A 15,348-nucleotide genomic window follows, 5' to 3' on the forward strand; every position below is an offset into this window, starting at 1 on the left:
TTATTCTTTCATTCAGTAGGATGCTTTTGACTCATTCCCTTGAGTAAAACTAAACATCAAAACAATTAAAACATGAGACTTCTTCCCAAAAATATATACAGGCCTTTTTGTTCTTTTAAATGTGGGATTCCTATAGGCCAAGTTTTCTCATCTAAGTATCAGGAGTGTTCCTAGTTTTTTTCTTTATGCCAGATCGTTACATCTGTATTTTCACCTGCCATTTTGATTTAAAAGCCTCTGTAAAAAGTAATAAGACTCTTTTCTCTACACTAAGTTATATGGAACTATCACCCATTTGAGAGACTGCCAAAGGTGCTCATCTTTGGATACCACAGCAAGTTTCACTAAAAAAAAAAGTCACTCAGCAAAAGGAACTGTCAGTATTAGCAGTTCAGTTTATTCTCAAATACAAGCCACACAATTCCCCAGGTGCTCCCCAGCACAACAGGTGAAGAGGAACTGGCTGAGGTGTATCAAACCAAGAGAGCTGCTCTGGGAAGGGGAGAGAAGAGAGTTCTTCTGAGAAGAACTAGCCAACAACCCTATAAATTGAGAAGCCATTTCAGTACCACAACAACACATTAACTCCTAGGCTCCCCGATTCTCACAATTACACATGGATATTTCTTCTTGCAATTCTGGCTATCCTGGCAGCATCATGATATGTTCTTCAGCATGTAGTTGGAAGTCACCCTTGAAGCTGAGAACAAGTTCACAAGTAGTGCAGCCAGAGGCTAGTTCAGACATTTTTTCCTGACGAGGAGATTTATGTTACTATTTATGTTCCTTGTCATTATAGCCAAGAATTTCAGAAATAAAAATGAAAGCAATACTCTTTGTTTTCCTCGTCTAAGTAACTGACCTGTCCTGGAGAACCAGGGGAACCTGTAGTGCAGAGAAATGCAATGGCACGTGTCGAGTCCCCAGGTTAGCTGGCTCTCTGAGCTGGGCCATGCTGCTGCTCAGTGGGTCTTTTCCTAGACACTAACATTCTATTTCAAGTATTTGACGGGCAGTTTTTGTCATAACTTATTTGCTCAAGTTCTCCAGATTGTTTAGCTGAGCTTCCTGATATGCAGATAGAAAAAAAGAAGTCTCTAGTTTTTCCTTATGACTTAAGCCAAAGTACCACTCTCCTTGACTATGTATAACTTCAAGAGGTCCATAAACCACCAAAGACCTTGGAAGTTCAAGAGAAAAGACCAAAGGAACTTCAAGGGCAGCTTGCACCTGGTGAAATTTTCTTGCAAAAGCTGTAGCTTCAAAGCATAGTAACAACTTCTCTTTTCTTAATTTTACTCTGGTACCCTCACCAATATCATCCCCCCAAGTCCTCCATAATTCATTGGGTTTCAGAAATAATGGCAAAAAAATATGACAGCAATAACAGACCAATGGCAGGAGACAAATATCAATAATCTTTACAGCTGTACAGAAGGCAGAAGTGGACAATCTGTCTTTATAGAGACATTCATGAAGGGTCTACAGAGATCCTTTATGTCCCTCAAGTGTCATGGCAAGACATCTGAACAAAAAGTAAAAACCCTGAAAAATTCAAAATGCTGAAACAAAATCAAGTGTTCTCAAGAAACATATGCTTTGAGCTTTTCATAATGTCACTCTTTTTTCTTGAGATCATAGCTGGATGAATTGCAGAACATCTCAAGCTTAGAGGGGTCCATAAGAATCTTCAAAATCAAAGTCCTGCTTCTTGCAGAACTACCTAAAGCTAAAATATATGATTAAAATCATCATTCAGACACTCCTTGAATTCTGCCAGGCTTGGTGTTGCAACTACTTTTACCTTGGGAGCCTATTCCATCAATCAGTCACCCTTCCAATGAAAAAACTTTTCCAAATGTTCAATCTGAACCTGCCTGACACAGCTTCATTCCTTGTTTCCTACCACTGGTCACCAGAAAGAAGAGAACAGAAATATTGCCTTCCATTGCTCCCCATGAAGTAGCTGCGATGGGGTTACTCCTCAGCCCTCTCTTCTTCAAGCTGAGGAAAGCAAATGATTTCAACTTTTCCTCATATATTTTGCCCTTGAAACCTTTCACCATCTTAGTCGCTCTCCTCTGGACACATTCTAGTAGTTTGGTGCCCTTCTTATATTGTGGCACCCAGAACTGCCTCCAGCACTCGAGGTTAGGCTGCTCCAGTGCAGAGCAGAGCCGGGCAATCCCCTCCCTTGCTTTGATGCTGTGCCTGATGTACCTCTGGACATGGCTGGTCCTCCTGGCTGCCAGGGCACTTCTGACTCACAGAGATCATTCTGCAGAGCTGCTTTGCAACGTCTTATCCTCCATTCTGTACATACAACCAAGATTACTTAATACCAGGTAGAGAACACAACACTTGCTCTTATTAAATTTCATATGGTTGGTGACTGCCCAGCCCTCTAGTCTATCCAGAGCTCTGTGTACAGCCTCTCTACCCCCAATGGACAACACAGCTGCTCTTAGTTTAGTATCATCAACAAATAAATGTACATTTGATTTCTCTGTTCTGATATAAAAACATTAAAGAGCACTGCTCCTAAAATTGACTCCTGGGGAATAGCACTGGTGACTGATCACAAGCCTGATTTAACTTCATGCAACTCTGAGCCAGTCCGATCAGTAAATTGCTCACTCAACATATTATGGACTTGTCTAGCTGTGTATTAAGCATTATGTCCAGAAGGATATTGTGGGAGTTAGCATCAAAAGCTTTGCTAAAATCCACAAGCCCCAGATCTACTGGCTTTCTGAGGTCAACCAGTTGCTTCCCTGGTGTAAACTCCTACTGGCTATGACGTATGATTGTGTTGTTTCTTAAGGGTTTTCCAACTAATCCCAGAATAACCTTCTCCATAATTTTACCAGGGAATGAATTGAGACTGACAGGCTGGTAATTACAAGGGTCTTCCTTCTTTCCCTTCTTGAAACTGGGAGGTTTGCCAGTTTCCAGTCAACTGGGACCTCTCCAGACTCCCAAGTAACTTGAAAAATAATGGAGAGAGGTCCTACAATCACATTGGTCAGCTCTTTTGGCACCCTGGGATGAATCCCATCAGGTCCCATAGATTTATTCACAGCCAGCTGGAGTAGCATGTCTTGAACAAACTGAGGGTCAGTTGGAAGATTGTCATTCTCCCAGTCACAGTCTTCCAGCACAGGGCTCTGGGAACCCCAGAGCCCATAATCAGTATTGAAGACAGAGGCAAAGAAGGTATTAAAAATCTCTGCTGTTTGTATATCCCTATTTGTGAGGAGACTGACATCATCAAGCAACAGATCAGTGTTATCTCTGATCTTTCTTTTGTTGTTAAAATGTTTAAAAAAGCCCTTTTGTTTGTCATTTACAGTGCTGTCCAGATTGAAGTCTAATACAGTTTTGTCCCTATGAATTTTCTCCCGATAATGGTGAAGATCTGAACAGATCACATAGCCCCTAGGCCGTGTCCTAGAGATCTCAGATTGCATGCAAAATTCTTGTGGGAAAACCTGAGAGTGTGAAAAAGTCCAATTTTAAAACTTCAACTGATATCTTCTTCTAATAGAAAGTTATTATATCATCTTTAGCCCACTGTCGAAACAGCAGTCTGAACCTCTCACAACTCTTGTTTCCAGTTGCTCCATTGTACCTCTTCTCTGAAATCTCTCCTATTGTCTGATTCTCTCTAATTCACACACACAAATAGACATGTGCAAGATGAAACTCTGATATTTATGGATAAGAAGCCCCAAAACCAAAAGATTTTCAAAAGACTGTCCTTTTAGTTCCTGCACCTAAGAAGACTCTAGTCTTTGCAGGTATTCATAAACTGGGACTTCTTTCCACAAATGCTGTTTTCACATTACTCCAAATCCTGGTCTTCTGTCATAAGGTATACTCCTTGTTTGAAAAGCTGTGATTTGAATCTGACTATATAAAATGTGCATTGTTTAGTATCATCCACCTTAAAAGTATTTCAAGGCCATGCTGTACTAATAATTTCTTCTAGTCCTTAACAGTCTCCAACACTTTTATGGTTTCTTCCAGATGTCTATTTCAGAATATCAAACCAATAAACAGCTACTGTCTGAACCTACAAAGCCCAGAACCCTATTTCATTATTATTTCTAAAATATTTGATTCTGATTACAGCATGTAGAGAATAAAGATTCCATGGGTACAAAACTAAAACTCATACAGTTCACCTTTAAACCAAGCCAGACTCTCATAATTTCTAGTGTGATCTCTCTGTGCAAATTGCCTGGATACACTTTGGTCATTTTTCTTTGAATTTGAAATGAACTGCAAGAGACTTTTAGAAGTTCTCAGAGTAATGTAGCCCTGTGTGCAAATGTGGCTTAAGATGACACTGACAATGCAAAGGCCCATGATTCAAATTTCATTATAACAATGACTGACAGTATTGTGTAAATGCTCCCCCACCCCAAATTCATCCACCAACATGTTCTTACAGGTAATGGTGAATGAAATTCCAATGACAAATAAACACACAAACACATGTTTATCACCAAAGAAACTTCAGAAAAAGTCTTTGCTTGGGTGGATGAAGACAGACTGTTGACTTTCTGGGAAAATGAAGACTTCAGCTTACTAAAACAAAAGGCCTAGCTGACCTATGCTTGAGGAAAGAAGTGCAATATATTACACTAAGGCAGACACTATTCTCAATGCAAAAAGAACAAGGCTATTTTACTCTCCTTGAGAAAAATACCAGATTTGCAAGAGAACAACAGACTGTCACAAAATATATGAAAGGAAACTATATGCCAGGAAAATAGATTTAAAATCACCTTGAAACTGCAACCTTAAAAAAAAGAAGCTAACACAAAATTTGCAATACTGGTCTTGAGTTACAGATAACCTCTAACCTCTGCTATATGCAAGGAGAAACTAAGGTTATCAAATATCTCCTGCATAGTAGAGATTCTAGTCATCAATACCTATTTTTCTTCTGCATAAATAAAAGCTTTACATCTATTTCTCCTTCTTCTACACCTGTATGTCAGTGTTTCAGTAAATGCATTGTATTTAATAATTTTTTTTATAATTTGCCTTTGTTTTGCCTGTGCTAAATATTACATGGAAGCTAAAGCATTTTCCATGCCATCATCTGCATAGTTCTCTCCATGGTTACATAAATTGTTAACATTATCTGCTAGCCAGCTTACTAAACATTTTGTAGTATTCTGTATAATAAATTGCCATTTTGCAATATCTATTAAATATAAAAAGTTGGTTTAAGCTTCAACATTTTGCTAGTGAAAAAAAAAAAAAGAAAACATGAAAAAAATGAAATATGCCTGTAAACATGGAAACATGATCTTTTCAGTTAAAGCCATGAAAAAAAATAAACTGTAAGGTAGTGGAGATGCACCATCATGTTAAAGCCATGGCTGCTACTTAAGCCATCACAGCAGATTAATTTGTTGAGAGAAACTGTAAAGAGAGTAAACTTTAAATAAGAGTGAAAAAAGGTGGTTACAACTGGACCATGGTCAGGAGAGCCTTCTTAATGTATAAAGTAATGCTTAAAAGTTAGATACGTTAATATCAAAGAGATTTATTAAATCAATACCACAATGCAGCAGTCAATATTTATTCTGTATTATTAAAGCAAATATTGAATTTCTTGAGAGATGCAGAAATAGCAAATATCTCCAAACAGAGGACGTTTTAAAGAAAAATACAGGGTTTTTACCACTATCTTTTTTCTTTTATGTCTGCTACAAGTAACTATCTTATAATGTCAATTTAGGAAACACTGGCAACTCTGAGGTACAGAATAAACTTCTTCTGCCAGTGGAAGTAAAAGATGACAACACCTGAGAGGCCTCCTGAGAACCAGAGTTAGAAAAGAATGTGCAGTTAAGATAGCATTAGACCACAAATATAACTTTGCATTAGAATTTAAATCTCAAAGTCAGTAGATATAATCAGAAGCATTAATGATCAAAATCACTACAGGAAATCACTGTCAGGACAAAAGTATCAATTCTGACTGAAATTCTTTCTGTAAAGAGATTATACATTGTTCCATATCTGGATAACATTTTCAGAAGCAAGTAGAAAATTAGCCTCCTAGAACAGAAATTATATATGAAAAGAGATGGGAATTGAAAATTAAAAGCACAATCAGTTATAGTTAAAAACTTGAAGAAGGTTTAAATTTGATTAGCATTTGTAAATGGACCACTTCTATTTCCTTGGGTCCCTTCCTCTTCATCTTCTGATGATGTCTCTGAATACAAACCCAAGTGTTTCTCCTGACCTTCATACCTTGTCAATAAAGTAAGACATTTTCACAGACAGAGAAGAACATCCCGTCCTGCCAAAAGAAAATCCCAAGTAAATTAAAGGATTGAAAATGTGGCTCCAAGCCAGAGACAAAACCCTTATTTACCACAATTGGACAAAAAACTCACTCCAGCTGAACAGAGATACTCAAGCACAGCACCTATCAAACCACTGCATGCTGTTTCTATGCATTGGGAAGAAAGAAGTGTTTGGATACTCTTTTTAGCTTTAAGTGGTTTCTGGTATTATTGAAGGTATAGAGTCACTGAAGGGTAGGGAGAAATTTGTGTCTCCTACGAGTTTCTCTTGACACAGCAGGTCTTGCTGAAGAAGACAGAATGTCGCAAGTCCAGTACCAGCTACATGCCAGAAATCTAAGTGAATCATATGTGTTGTAGCAATAAATTACCTGAAAGTCAAGATATTCATAATAATTTTATGGTGCCCATCCAGTGGACCTGAAGACCACTACTGATTTTCATTCTTTTAGCAAAAAAAGATTTTCAAAGACATCTACCCTCTTCCTCCTACAACTTGTTAACAAAAGGCTCAAATGCCCAGATGTCCATACCCATTAAGCAGTCTTGAAGCTTCCAGCAAAAATGTTTGGAAAAGATAATTGGAAAAGCTACTATTTGCTTCTATGTTGTGTGTTAAGGATGTATCTTTGTTCTCAAATGTTGATATTTTTGCTCAGATTTATACCTACTTATATTCACTCCCAGGATCTTTTGAAATACCTATTTCCCAGCTTGATTCCTGTTCTTCAGCAAAAGATCCAATCACTTCTTGTATTACTTTTCTTATCTAACTGTGGTTTTGAAAAAAATATTAATCATCTAAGAGTTTACAACTTCAACCTTATGAAAAATTTAGAAAACACTCCCTAAGTAAACGCCACTGTGTTTTATTTTGTTTTTAATTCAAACTAAATAAGAAAATTAATCCCAAAAAGGCTGGAACATCTACTACAGACATTTCCACTGTAATCATCAGTTAACTGTTAATGGAAAAGTTTCTTATCTCTAGTAAAAATTTTGTTAATATTCCATCTTATCTAGATTACTCTTGAAGCATTACTACACTTTATAAGGATGCATTTTGAAATGTGCATGAAGTGGACCAAAACATCTGATCTAAAGGTGAGTACACATACATACTGAAACTTCCAGCTATTCAATTTACCAGATGTCAAGGGAGAAATATTATTTCAAAATATTCACTGAAATATCCCAAACCACTTTCCACTGCAATTTAGGCTGAACTAAAACAATAGCTTCAGGGGCTGTTCTGTGTCAGTGAAAGTTCTTGTGTCAGTGAAAGTCAGTGAATGCAAGTTTTGCTGCTTAGTTCAGTACAGAAACACACTCATGTAAATTGGACTTTTGGATACTTCCAAAAATGTATCAGAGAACCAATTTAACCCAAAATGTTTAGGATCCACTTGCATGTAGTGCTTGAGGTTTCTGACCACGCAATCAATGCATCTAATAGAAAACATTAGTTAAAACCTTCCCTACCGCGTGTAGGATTCAGCAAAACATTTAGTTAAAAAACAAAGCAAAGGGCAGGAGATCTCTCTTATTAAGTTTAAACATGTGTGATCTGCAAGGGACCACTGACAACCAGCTGTCATAAATAAACAAATGAACAGTGTTCATAAACTTCTGTTCTTGGCCAGTGATGCACAGAGACCAGATCCTGCCAAAGGTCCCCGGGGGCCCTTGCCTCACTGCGGCTGAAGCAGCTGTGGCAAACCTTTTGTTTTCAGCACTGCAGCTCAAACAACAGGCACTGCACTGTTAATCTCCACCATCTGTAGGAAACCATGTGTTGAAAACTAGCTATAATATGACACCACTATTATTGTGCCACCAGCAGCAGAAATAAAACTCTTCAGCACATTGTGAAACAATGCCTGTAACAGCACAACCCTCCTCTACTCAGCTTGCTCTCCCCAGTCTCAAAAACAGTCAAAAGCTGATAGTAATGCAGAAAGAGGCTCAAAAAAGCAAGCAGGATCTGCAGATGCTTCACTATCACACACAAAATGGAAGAAGCCACCCACCTCTAGGACAAAGGAAGCAACATATGCCAGTAAGATACTCTGCAGGAACAACAAGCTTTATTTTGTACCAGTTGTTTGTTCACAGAATATGCAGTACTGGATTCTTAAGCATGAATACTTGAGAGCAGGTGGTCATAAAACTCTGTACTTCAAAATATTTTTTTAAAAGATCACTATAAACACAAATGCTATTTTTAAAAAGCATTTTAAAAAGAATTTTAGTGGCCAGCTCATTCTGTGAAAATGTACTTGATGGTAGATGATGTTTATTGATGGAAGAAATCAAAATATATTTCCTGTCTTGGGTTGACATATTTTCCATGGTTATACAAATTTCAGTATAGAAGAAGTACAGCAGAATCAACCATTCTCTGCTAGCCTTGCATGCACAGTGAACTAGCAAACATGAAAGCTGAGAAGAAAGAAGAATGCAGTCACCATGTATATACACTGCCCTCACAAGAAAGACTGAATGTTTTGGACAGCTGTACCAAAACCTAATTGAGTTCCTATTCACCTGTTATGAATCAGATTCCCTTCCTCTGCTCAGCTCCCAAATGTTCTTTCAAACAAAGACAGTACAAACAAGTACATAGAGATATCAGCTAAAAAACTGACAACTGTTCTTGTCAGAAAGCAGGTGGAATATAAATTAAGTTTGACTGTTACTGTAATAGACTTGGTATCAGGATGAAGAGAAGATGCAGTACTGTGAAGAGATCGGGGCTTTTTAAATGTTCTTTTTCTTTTTTGAAATGTTTTTAAAAATCAGTATTGGAAAACTATTTTCAAAATCTATAAAAATATATGCACTAATTGCACTGAATGTTACAAGTTTTTATTTCATCATGAATTTATGTCATTGTCAAAGGTTGACATTTTCGAATGTTCCTTACATGTCCCCAAAGTGACTGCTTCTTCCCTGCAAGCGAGAAAATCCATTTGAAATACAGAAGTACCACAGCATCCCCCAAATACAATACTTCCCAAATTCTTTCTGACTCACCTGCTGATCTCCTGCATGGACACACATGACGTGGTCTGACAGCTTGTATAGTTTCAACTTTCCCTTTTATTTTCCCAGAGCATGCATATATTTTTCAAGATAGAACGTGAAAGTTTTTCTGAGTCATAAATTGCTACTCAGAAACCTTAACTTGAATGCTGGTTTTGGAGCAATTTGTGCTTTCAGCTGCTACCTTTTCTCAATAGCTACAGGACCTTCACATACAGAGTTAGCTATAAAGCAGTCTGTTTTTCTGTCTTTCATACTGATGTACTTAGCCAACAGTCTCATTTAAAATCTAGGACTTTGTTAAGTCAGAATAGACTTTACAATAGCTTTACATTTGTAGTTTTAGTTAAAACTTGATGATAATGTACATCATGCAAGCACACTTAAAATGTTCATTAGTGAGCTCACGCATAAATTGCTAAATTAAGCACAGAGCTTCAGGGAAAATGCTGGAGACTATTTGTCCACACAGCAACAGATTTGTCTTCCACAGCATGCTCTATCCATTGGCAAACGGATATACCAGTTTAATGAAGTATTTTAGGAATGAAAGTGCTGGTGTGCATGACTCACATTTTATTAAGGTAATGACCATAATGCATTCTATTTAGATATGTATCTCGTTGCTGAAAATGATCTTGGCATGAGACCAGCAATAAACCTATGATATTCCAGAGCATTACACAATCTTTTGTCCTATTTGTGGACAGAAGAAATGTTCACAATCAAATTAATAATCCTCCCTCCTACAAGAATGCAATCAAAACACATTACTAATAACCACAAAAGTGAAATCCTTAGCAAATTATAAGAAAGGAAAATGGTTATCAGGTTGCCTGAAAATAATTACTTATTCCACGGTTCTTGATTTTCATTTCCCTGCAAAGATTTAAATCATCCCATTTCATATTTAGATGTATTTTGAATTGCATCTTGCAAAGGAGATATTCTGATATATTTCATCCAATATTTTGGACAAAAACTATCCATACTTGCAATTGCTGCTGCTGGCAATGCTCATGGAAGCACCCGTGCAGCCTGACTGGCACAAAGGAGAAACAGAGGCAAGTTCTGCTCACCTTCTTCACACAAGTCATTCTGGCCCAAACACTGACCTCAGAAGTGTGTGTGTGCACCAAGAAGGGAAGGTCTTGCAGCCTTGTTATTTTTAGCACACAAATAGAAACATTAGTGTGTGTGGGATGTGGGAGAAAGCTGCACCCTCCTGGCAATGCAAGGTCCCTGTCACAACAGAGACTTTACAAGTACCAGAGGCAGTATCGAAAATCCTGCTTCAAGGGTGCAGGATTGGGGCCCAGACAAGCAGGAAAGGTAAGTGCTCACATTAAAGAAGCCCTCTAGCATCTCAAGAATTTGGCTGTTAGGATGATTGACAGGCAGACTGGAAAGGCAGCCAATTTCAGCCTGCGGAAGCCAGGTAGAAACACCACCCTCTAACTTGGCAGAGCTAGTGGCAAGGCAGCTAAAATCCCTGCAAGCAAGAGGGGAAAAAAGGAGAAAACCCCCACAATTCAAGCAGCTGTCACAGTAGCAATACAGATGAAATCCCAAAAGGTTCATTCAGCTGGGCTGCTTCATTAGGATCAATTGTCCAGACCTACAGCAGTGTACTTATCCCAAAAAGAAGTACTCTCCAAGAAACACAAAGAAATAATTTCAGAGATTCTGAACTGAGGCTGATTGTTTCCAGATTACAAAAACAGAACTCTCTTGCTAACTACAAAATAACATACTAATTTGAGGAGATATCAGTCCTCTCTCCATACTCCATATACCTGTTTTACATTGATGGTTTTCATATAAATATTTATACTGAATACATACAAATACATAGAATCTATTTCTGCTTATATCATGTCCTAAACACAGAACTTATACAGTTTTAAATATCTATATATATGAGAACTAATTCAACAAAACATGCACATGAATTCTAAAAACAGTATTTCCAGATAGTGTCACATCTTTTATTTTTAAGAGATACATTATTATTAAGAGATACATATACCCTCAAACTGATGTTTATAGATAAAAACATTAAAAATGAACTATAGATGGGGTTTATTTTCAGTAGTGCTGGTAAAATCTATCAACCATAAGTACAAAGGAGAGTCAAGTATTAAAAGGATATTTCAAGTATGGATATTCCCCTGAATTTCAGTGCAGTTTTGAAAATGACAGTGAAATCAAGACACTATTCAAAAGAGTGAGCTGAAAACATATTTAGAGGTTAGAATAAACGTTTGTATTCCTTCCCTATCTATATGATTAGAAACATCTGTATGCCAGGAAGAAATGTGACTGCTAACCAAAACAAAATGATTTAACACACAAACCCAGGGGCTGGATTGCTACAAAGGAGGCCTGAAATATCCCCCAGAAATGCCTGTGTGCAATCTACTGAATAAAGACAAAAATAGGCTCTTTGGTGCCGGCAAACAGCAAGTCAGCTATTTTTAACTCAGGTCTTCAAATGCATTTTTAAGTTGCTTACATTTAAAAGCAAACCTTAAGCAGTTTGACTTGATGAATATGTATGAAAAATACTTTCAAATCTTCTGCATTTCACATACTTATAAAATTCATTTGCTCATTAGATTAAATGGATTTTAGACACCCTGCTCAGTGCATTTAAACAAATTTTCTGGTAGAAATATATTTTTTCAGAACAAATTTGTGCCTGCATAAATACAAATAACATATTACTAATCTTGTTATATTGCTTTGTGACAGTCTCTAGAAATGACAAAAGAGTTGAAGTGCCTGCCTGTGGTCAACACACTTCAACACACACACACACACCCCCGACCCTGGCTTGCCAATCAGTCACATCTTCAATTGTGTAAGGAAAGAGCCGTCTCTTTCTGCCATGACTGGAAAGCTGGCTTCAAATTCATGGGATACTTAACTTTTGCCCATTATATCTGCACTTGAAGACAGTGATACTCATGGCAAGAGGTGGCAGGGTATTTTTAATGTGAGCATCTGGGCTGCACAGCAAGCATGAGCTGTATACTTGTGTACCTGAACAAGTATACAGCTCATGTATATACACTATATACAATATACACTATTCCTTTACATCACAGCCCACTTCTGCCAGCTGTGGGCCAGTGCTCTCCTGCCCCTGCTGCAGCTGTGGCATGGGAAGCATTTGACAGCCTTGCAGAATTTATGGGAGGACACATGGGTACAACATAAGCAACAAGTAGTGTTAGGCTGAGTGCCTCACTCTGTCCTCTGCATGGAGACGAGGAAAGCCAGCTGAATCCCTCTGCTGAGGTTTTGTGCCCCAGTTAATCTGCTTCTATGGGTTTCTACTTAGATATCATATATTTCTTGTCACTAGTCAGACAAGCAGTCCAGCATGGAAGCCCCTAGAATTATTTGCATGATTAATCATGTCAGCGAAACACCTACAAACCTAAGCCTTCAGGAATTATGCCTCTGCCTTTAAAACACTGGAGAAAATTTATGCCCATGGTGAATTCTTCTTAAAGCCAGCAGAAGTGCTTATACAAGGCAGAATGGAAGGAAAAGTTATGAATGTGAGGCAGATCATGACTTTCTTACATTTCCCTTTTTTCTTTCCCACAGTCTAAAGACAAGCAATCAACATCTCAGTGGGAAGAAGAGTAACATTTTCTTCAAAGAAAATTCAAACAAAATTACTATTCTCATCTCAGTAACAAATATAGAAATTCATCTAGTATCATAGATCAGAAAAGCAGAGGCCAAAGTCAGCAAGTGTGAGATAGGACTTACAAGCTGGGACACATCAGCAAGTGAAATACAGATTCCACTGAATGACAAAGGGTAGGTGCTGAAGGCAGTCCAGATTTTACAGGTCGTGACTCTCCCAGACTCAAGATTTTCACAGACTCCCATTTACACAGGCCTGAATGCCTGTGGCAGCTTTCAGTCTGTGGACAGACCTCACCTTTAGAAATACACGTGGCTATCTTCTGTGCAGCTGAAGAATGGTCCTTGCCAATGGCTAACCTGCCTGATTATACAATAGCCTCATGACCACACAATTTAACTCCTCTCAAGCCTTTGGCTGGTAACACCTGTAGTAAACAGTACTGATTACCTTTTAAATAGGCAAACTCCTTTCAGCTTCAGAAAAAAAAAAAAAAACAACAATCTTCCAAGTGCTATACATTTACAGGAAAGTGCTTGAAAAGTTCGGTTCCCACTAAGCCCGAGGAATATCTAGGAGCTAAGATCTGTGGATAACAAAGCATGGCTTCCTCACACCTACACACACACTTATAATAGCTCTGAGAAATTATGTTTTTAAAGAATCAAAGATGAACACAATACCAAAAATGCAACAGTACATTTATTATTTATGCAAATGAAGAATATTTGTTGCAAGAAATCCTGCAGGGTAACAAAGGAGAAGAATTTTTAGCTGCTGCAGGAAAGAGAGGCTGAATATTGATTACAAGAAGGAAAGGCTTGAAAAGAAGTGTATCGTAACTACTTCTTTTACATTGAGAGAAGTTTGCACTCTTAGAAATGTATTTCCTCTTAGCAGTAAGGACATATTGCTCCCCAACAATCAGTGCCAGTCATGATGTGACTCAAGACTAAGAAAATATAAGAATAATGCATCCAAGTTTTGGCTGACCTCAAATTAATTTAAGCTAATGCATAGCAAAAACTGAGTGTATGTTTCCATTTGCAAAACTGGAGGGTGCCAAGGAGCTACTTTATCTTGTCTGCTGCAAACAGATGTTGAGCAGACAGTGTCCAGATCTGCGAACTGAAAACACCACCAGCAGCTCTGGACTGCTATCCCGCGCTGTGTTTGTGTCACCCTGTGGTCTTGCCGATTACTGACGATCGGTCTCATCTGCCGGCTGATTTCTGCCATGACGGGATCACAAACCCTGCGGGAGCACCACGCAAGGTCCGGGCAGGTATTTCCATACCCAGCGCAGCGACCATGCCTGTCCGCCGAGACAGCATGGGCAGCACCCCGCAAGGCAGGCAGCCAGGGCAGGAATCCCTCCTCGCCTCTCTCTCTCTCCCCGCGCCTGGCGGCGGCGGCGAGGGGCCGCGCCCGCCCGGCCGCGCTCAGCACCGCGGACAGCGCCCCGCGGGGACCGGCGCCGCTGCCGGGACACGCTGCCCCGGGGCCGGGGAGCGGCCCGGCCCGCCGGGAGCGCGCACACCTCACACACACACACACACACACACACACACACACACACACACACACACACACGCTCTGCCTCACACTCATACGCACCGCGGCGCCTCCGTCACTCACCACATCCTCCGCAGGGCGCCCCGACGCCGCCGCCGCCGCCGCCCGCCGCCCCCGGCGCCGCGGACGCCCCTGTCAGCGCGGCGGCGGTGGCGCCGGGCGGCCGCGGCTCCATGCGGAGGGCAGCGGCGGCGGCTCGCCTGGCCCGGCCGCCCCGCGGAAGCCGCCGCCGCCGCGCAGCTCCAGAGCGGGAGGGCGGGGAGCCGCGGCCACATGGTGCTGCCCGCCGCCCCGCCCGCCGCCCGCCCCCTGCGCACTGCCCGCCCCCCGCGGCCGGGGCTCGGCGCGCCGTCCGGGGCCGCCGGCATGGCCCCCAGAAACGGGGGGCTCGTCCCTGCGTTAGCCATTCTGCGCCTTTCCCCCACACCCCCGGTTTCTGTCGCGTCTGTTGTCTGCCATGCACGTCGCATGGTACTTTCGTAAAGCGAAGTGCCTGGTGTTGCGATAACCCGGGGTAGATCGCGCGTTTCCCAGCAAGTTCCTCACGGAGCAAAACGCCAGAGTTGTGCCTGATCGGGGCCCAGATTTGAGCAAGGGTCTCACACTCCCAATTACTTCACCATAGCGCACGCACACAGGGCAAGAGCTCCTGCCTCTGCAGAGCTTCTAGGGTAAGGGGGCACAGAAGGCAAGTAACAGTAAAAACATAAGGAAGAGCTCACTCAAGAA

The 15,348-nt window shown here is 40.3% G+C and overlaps 1 protein-coding gene across 3 annotated transcripts in view; it reads right to left on the reverse strand.

The window, feature by feature from the left end:
- The window catches only part of NRG1 (neuregulin 1), a 452,615-nt gene extending 437,772 nt beyond the window's left edge, over window positions 1-14,843 (reverse strand). For 2 of the 3 annotated variants that reach the window (XM_071424698.1, XM_071424693.1), the window contains exon 1: window positions 14,683-14,843. In XM_071424698.1, coding sequence (XP_071280799.1) covers window positions 14,683-14,794 — 112 coding nt within the window. In that variant the 5' untranslated portion in view covers window positions 14,795-14,843. The remainder of the gene's footprint in view (window positions 1-14,682) is intronic. The other variant, XM_071424699.1, reaches the window with a different exon arrangement.
- Between the last annotated feature and the right edge of the window lie 505 nt (window positions 14,844-15,348).

Source organism: Agelaius tricolor, unplaced genomic scaffold, assembly GCF_023055355.1.
Source record: "Agelaius tricolor isolate 1412-34295 unplaced genomic scaffold, bAgeTri1.0.p SCAF_4, whole genome shotgun sequence".
NCBI lineage: Eukaryota > Metazoa > Chordata > Aves > Passeriformes > Icteridae > Agelaius > Agelaius tricolor.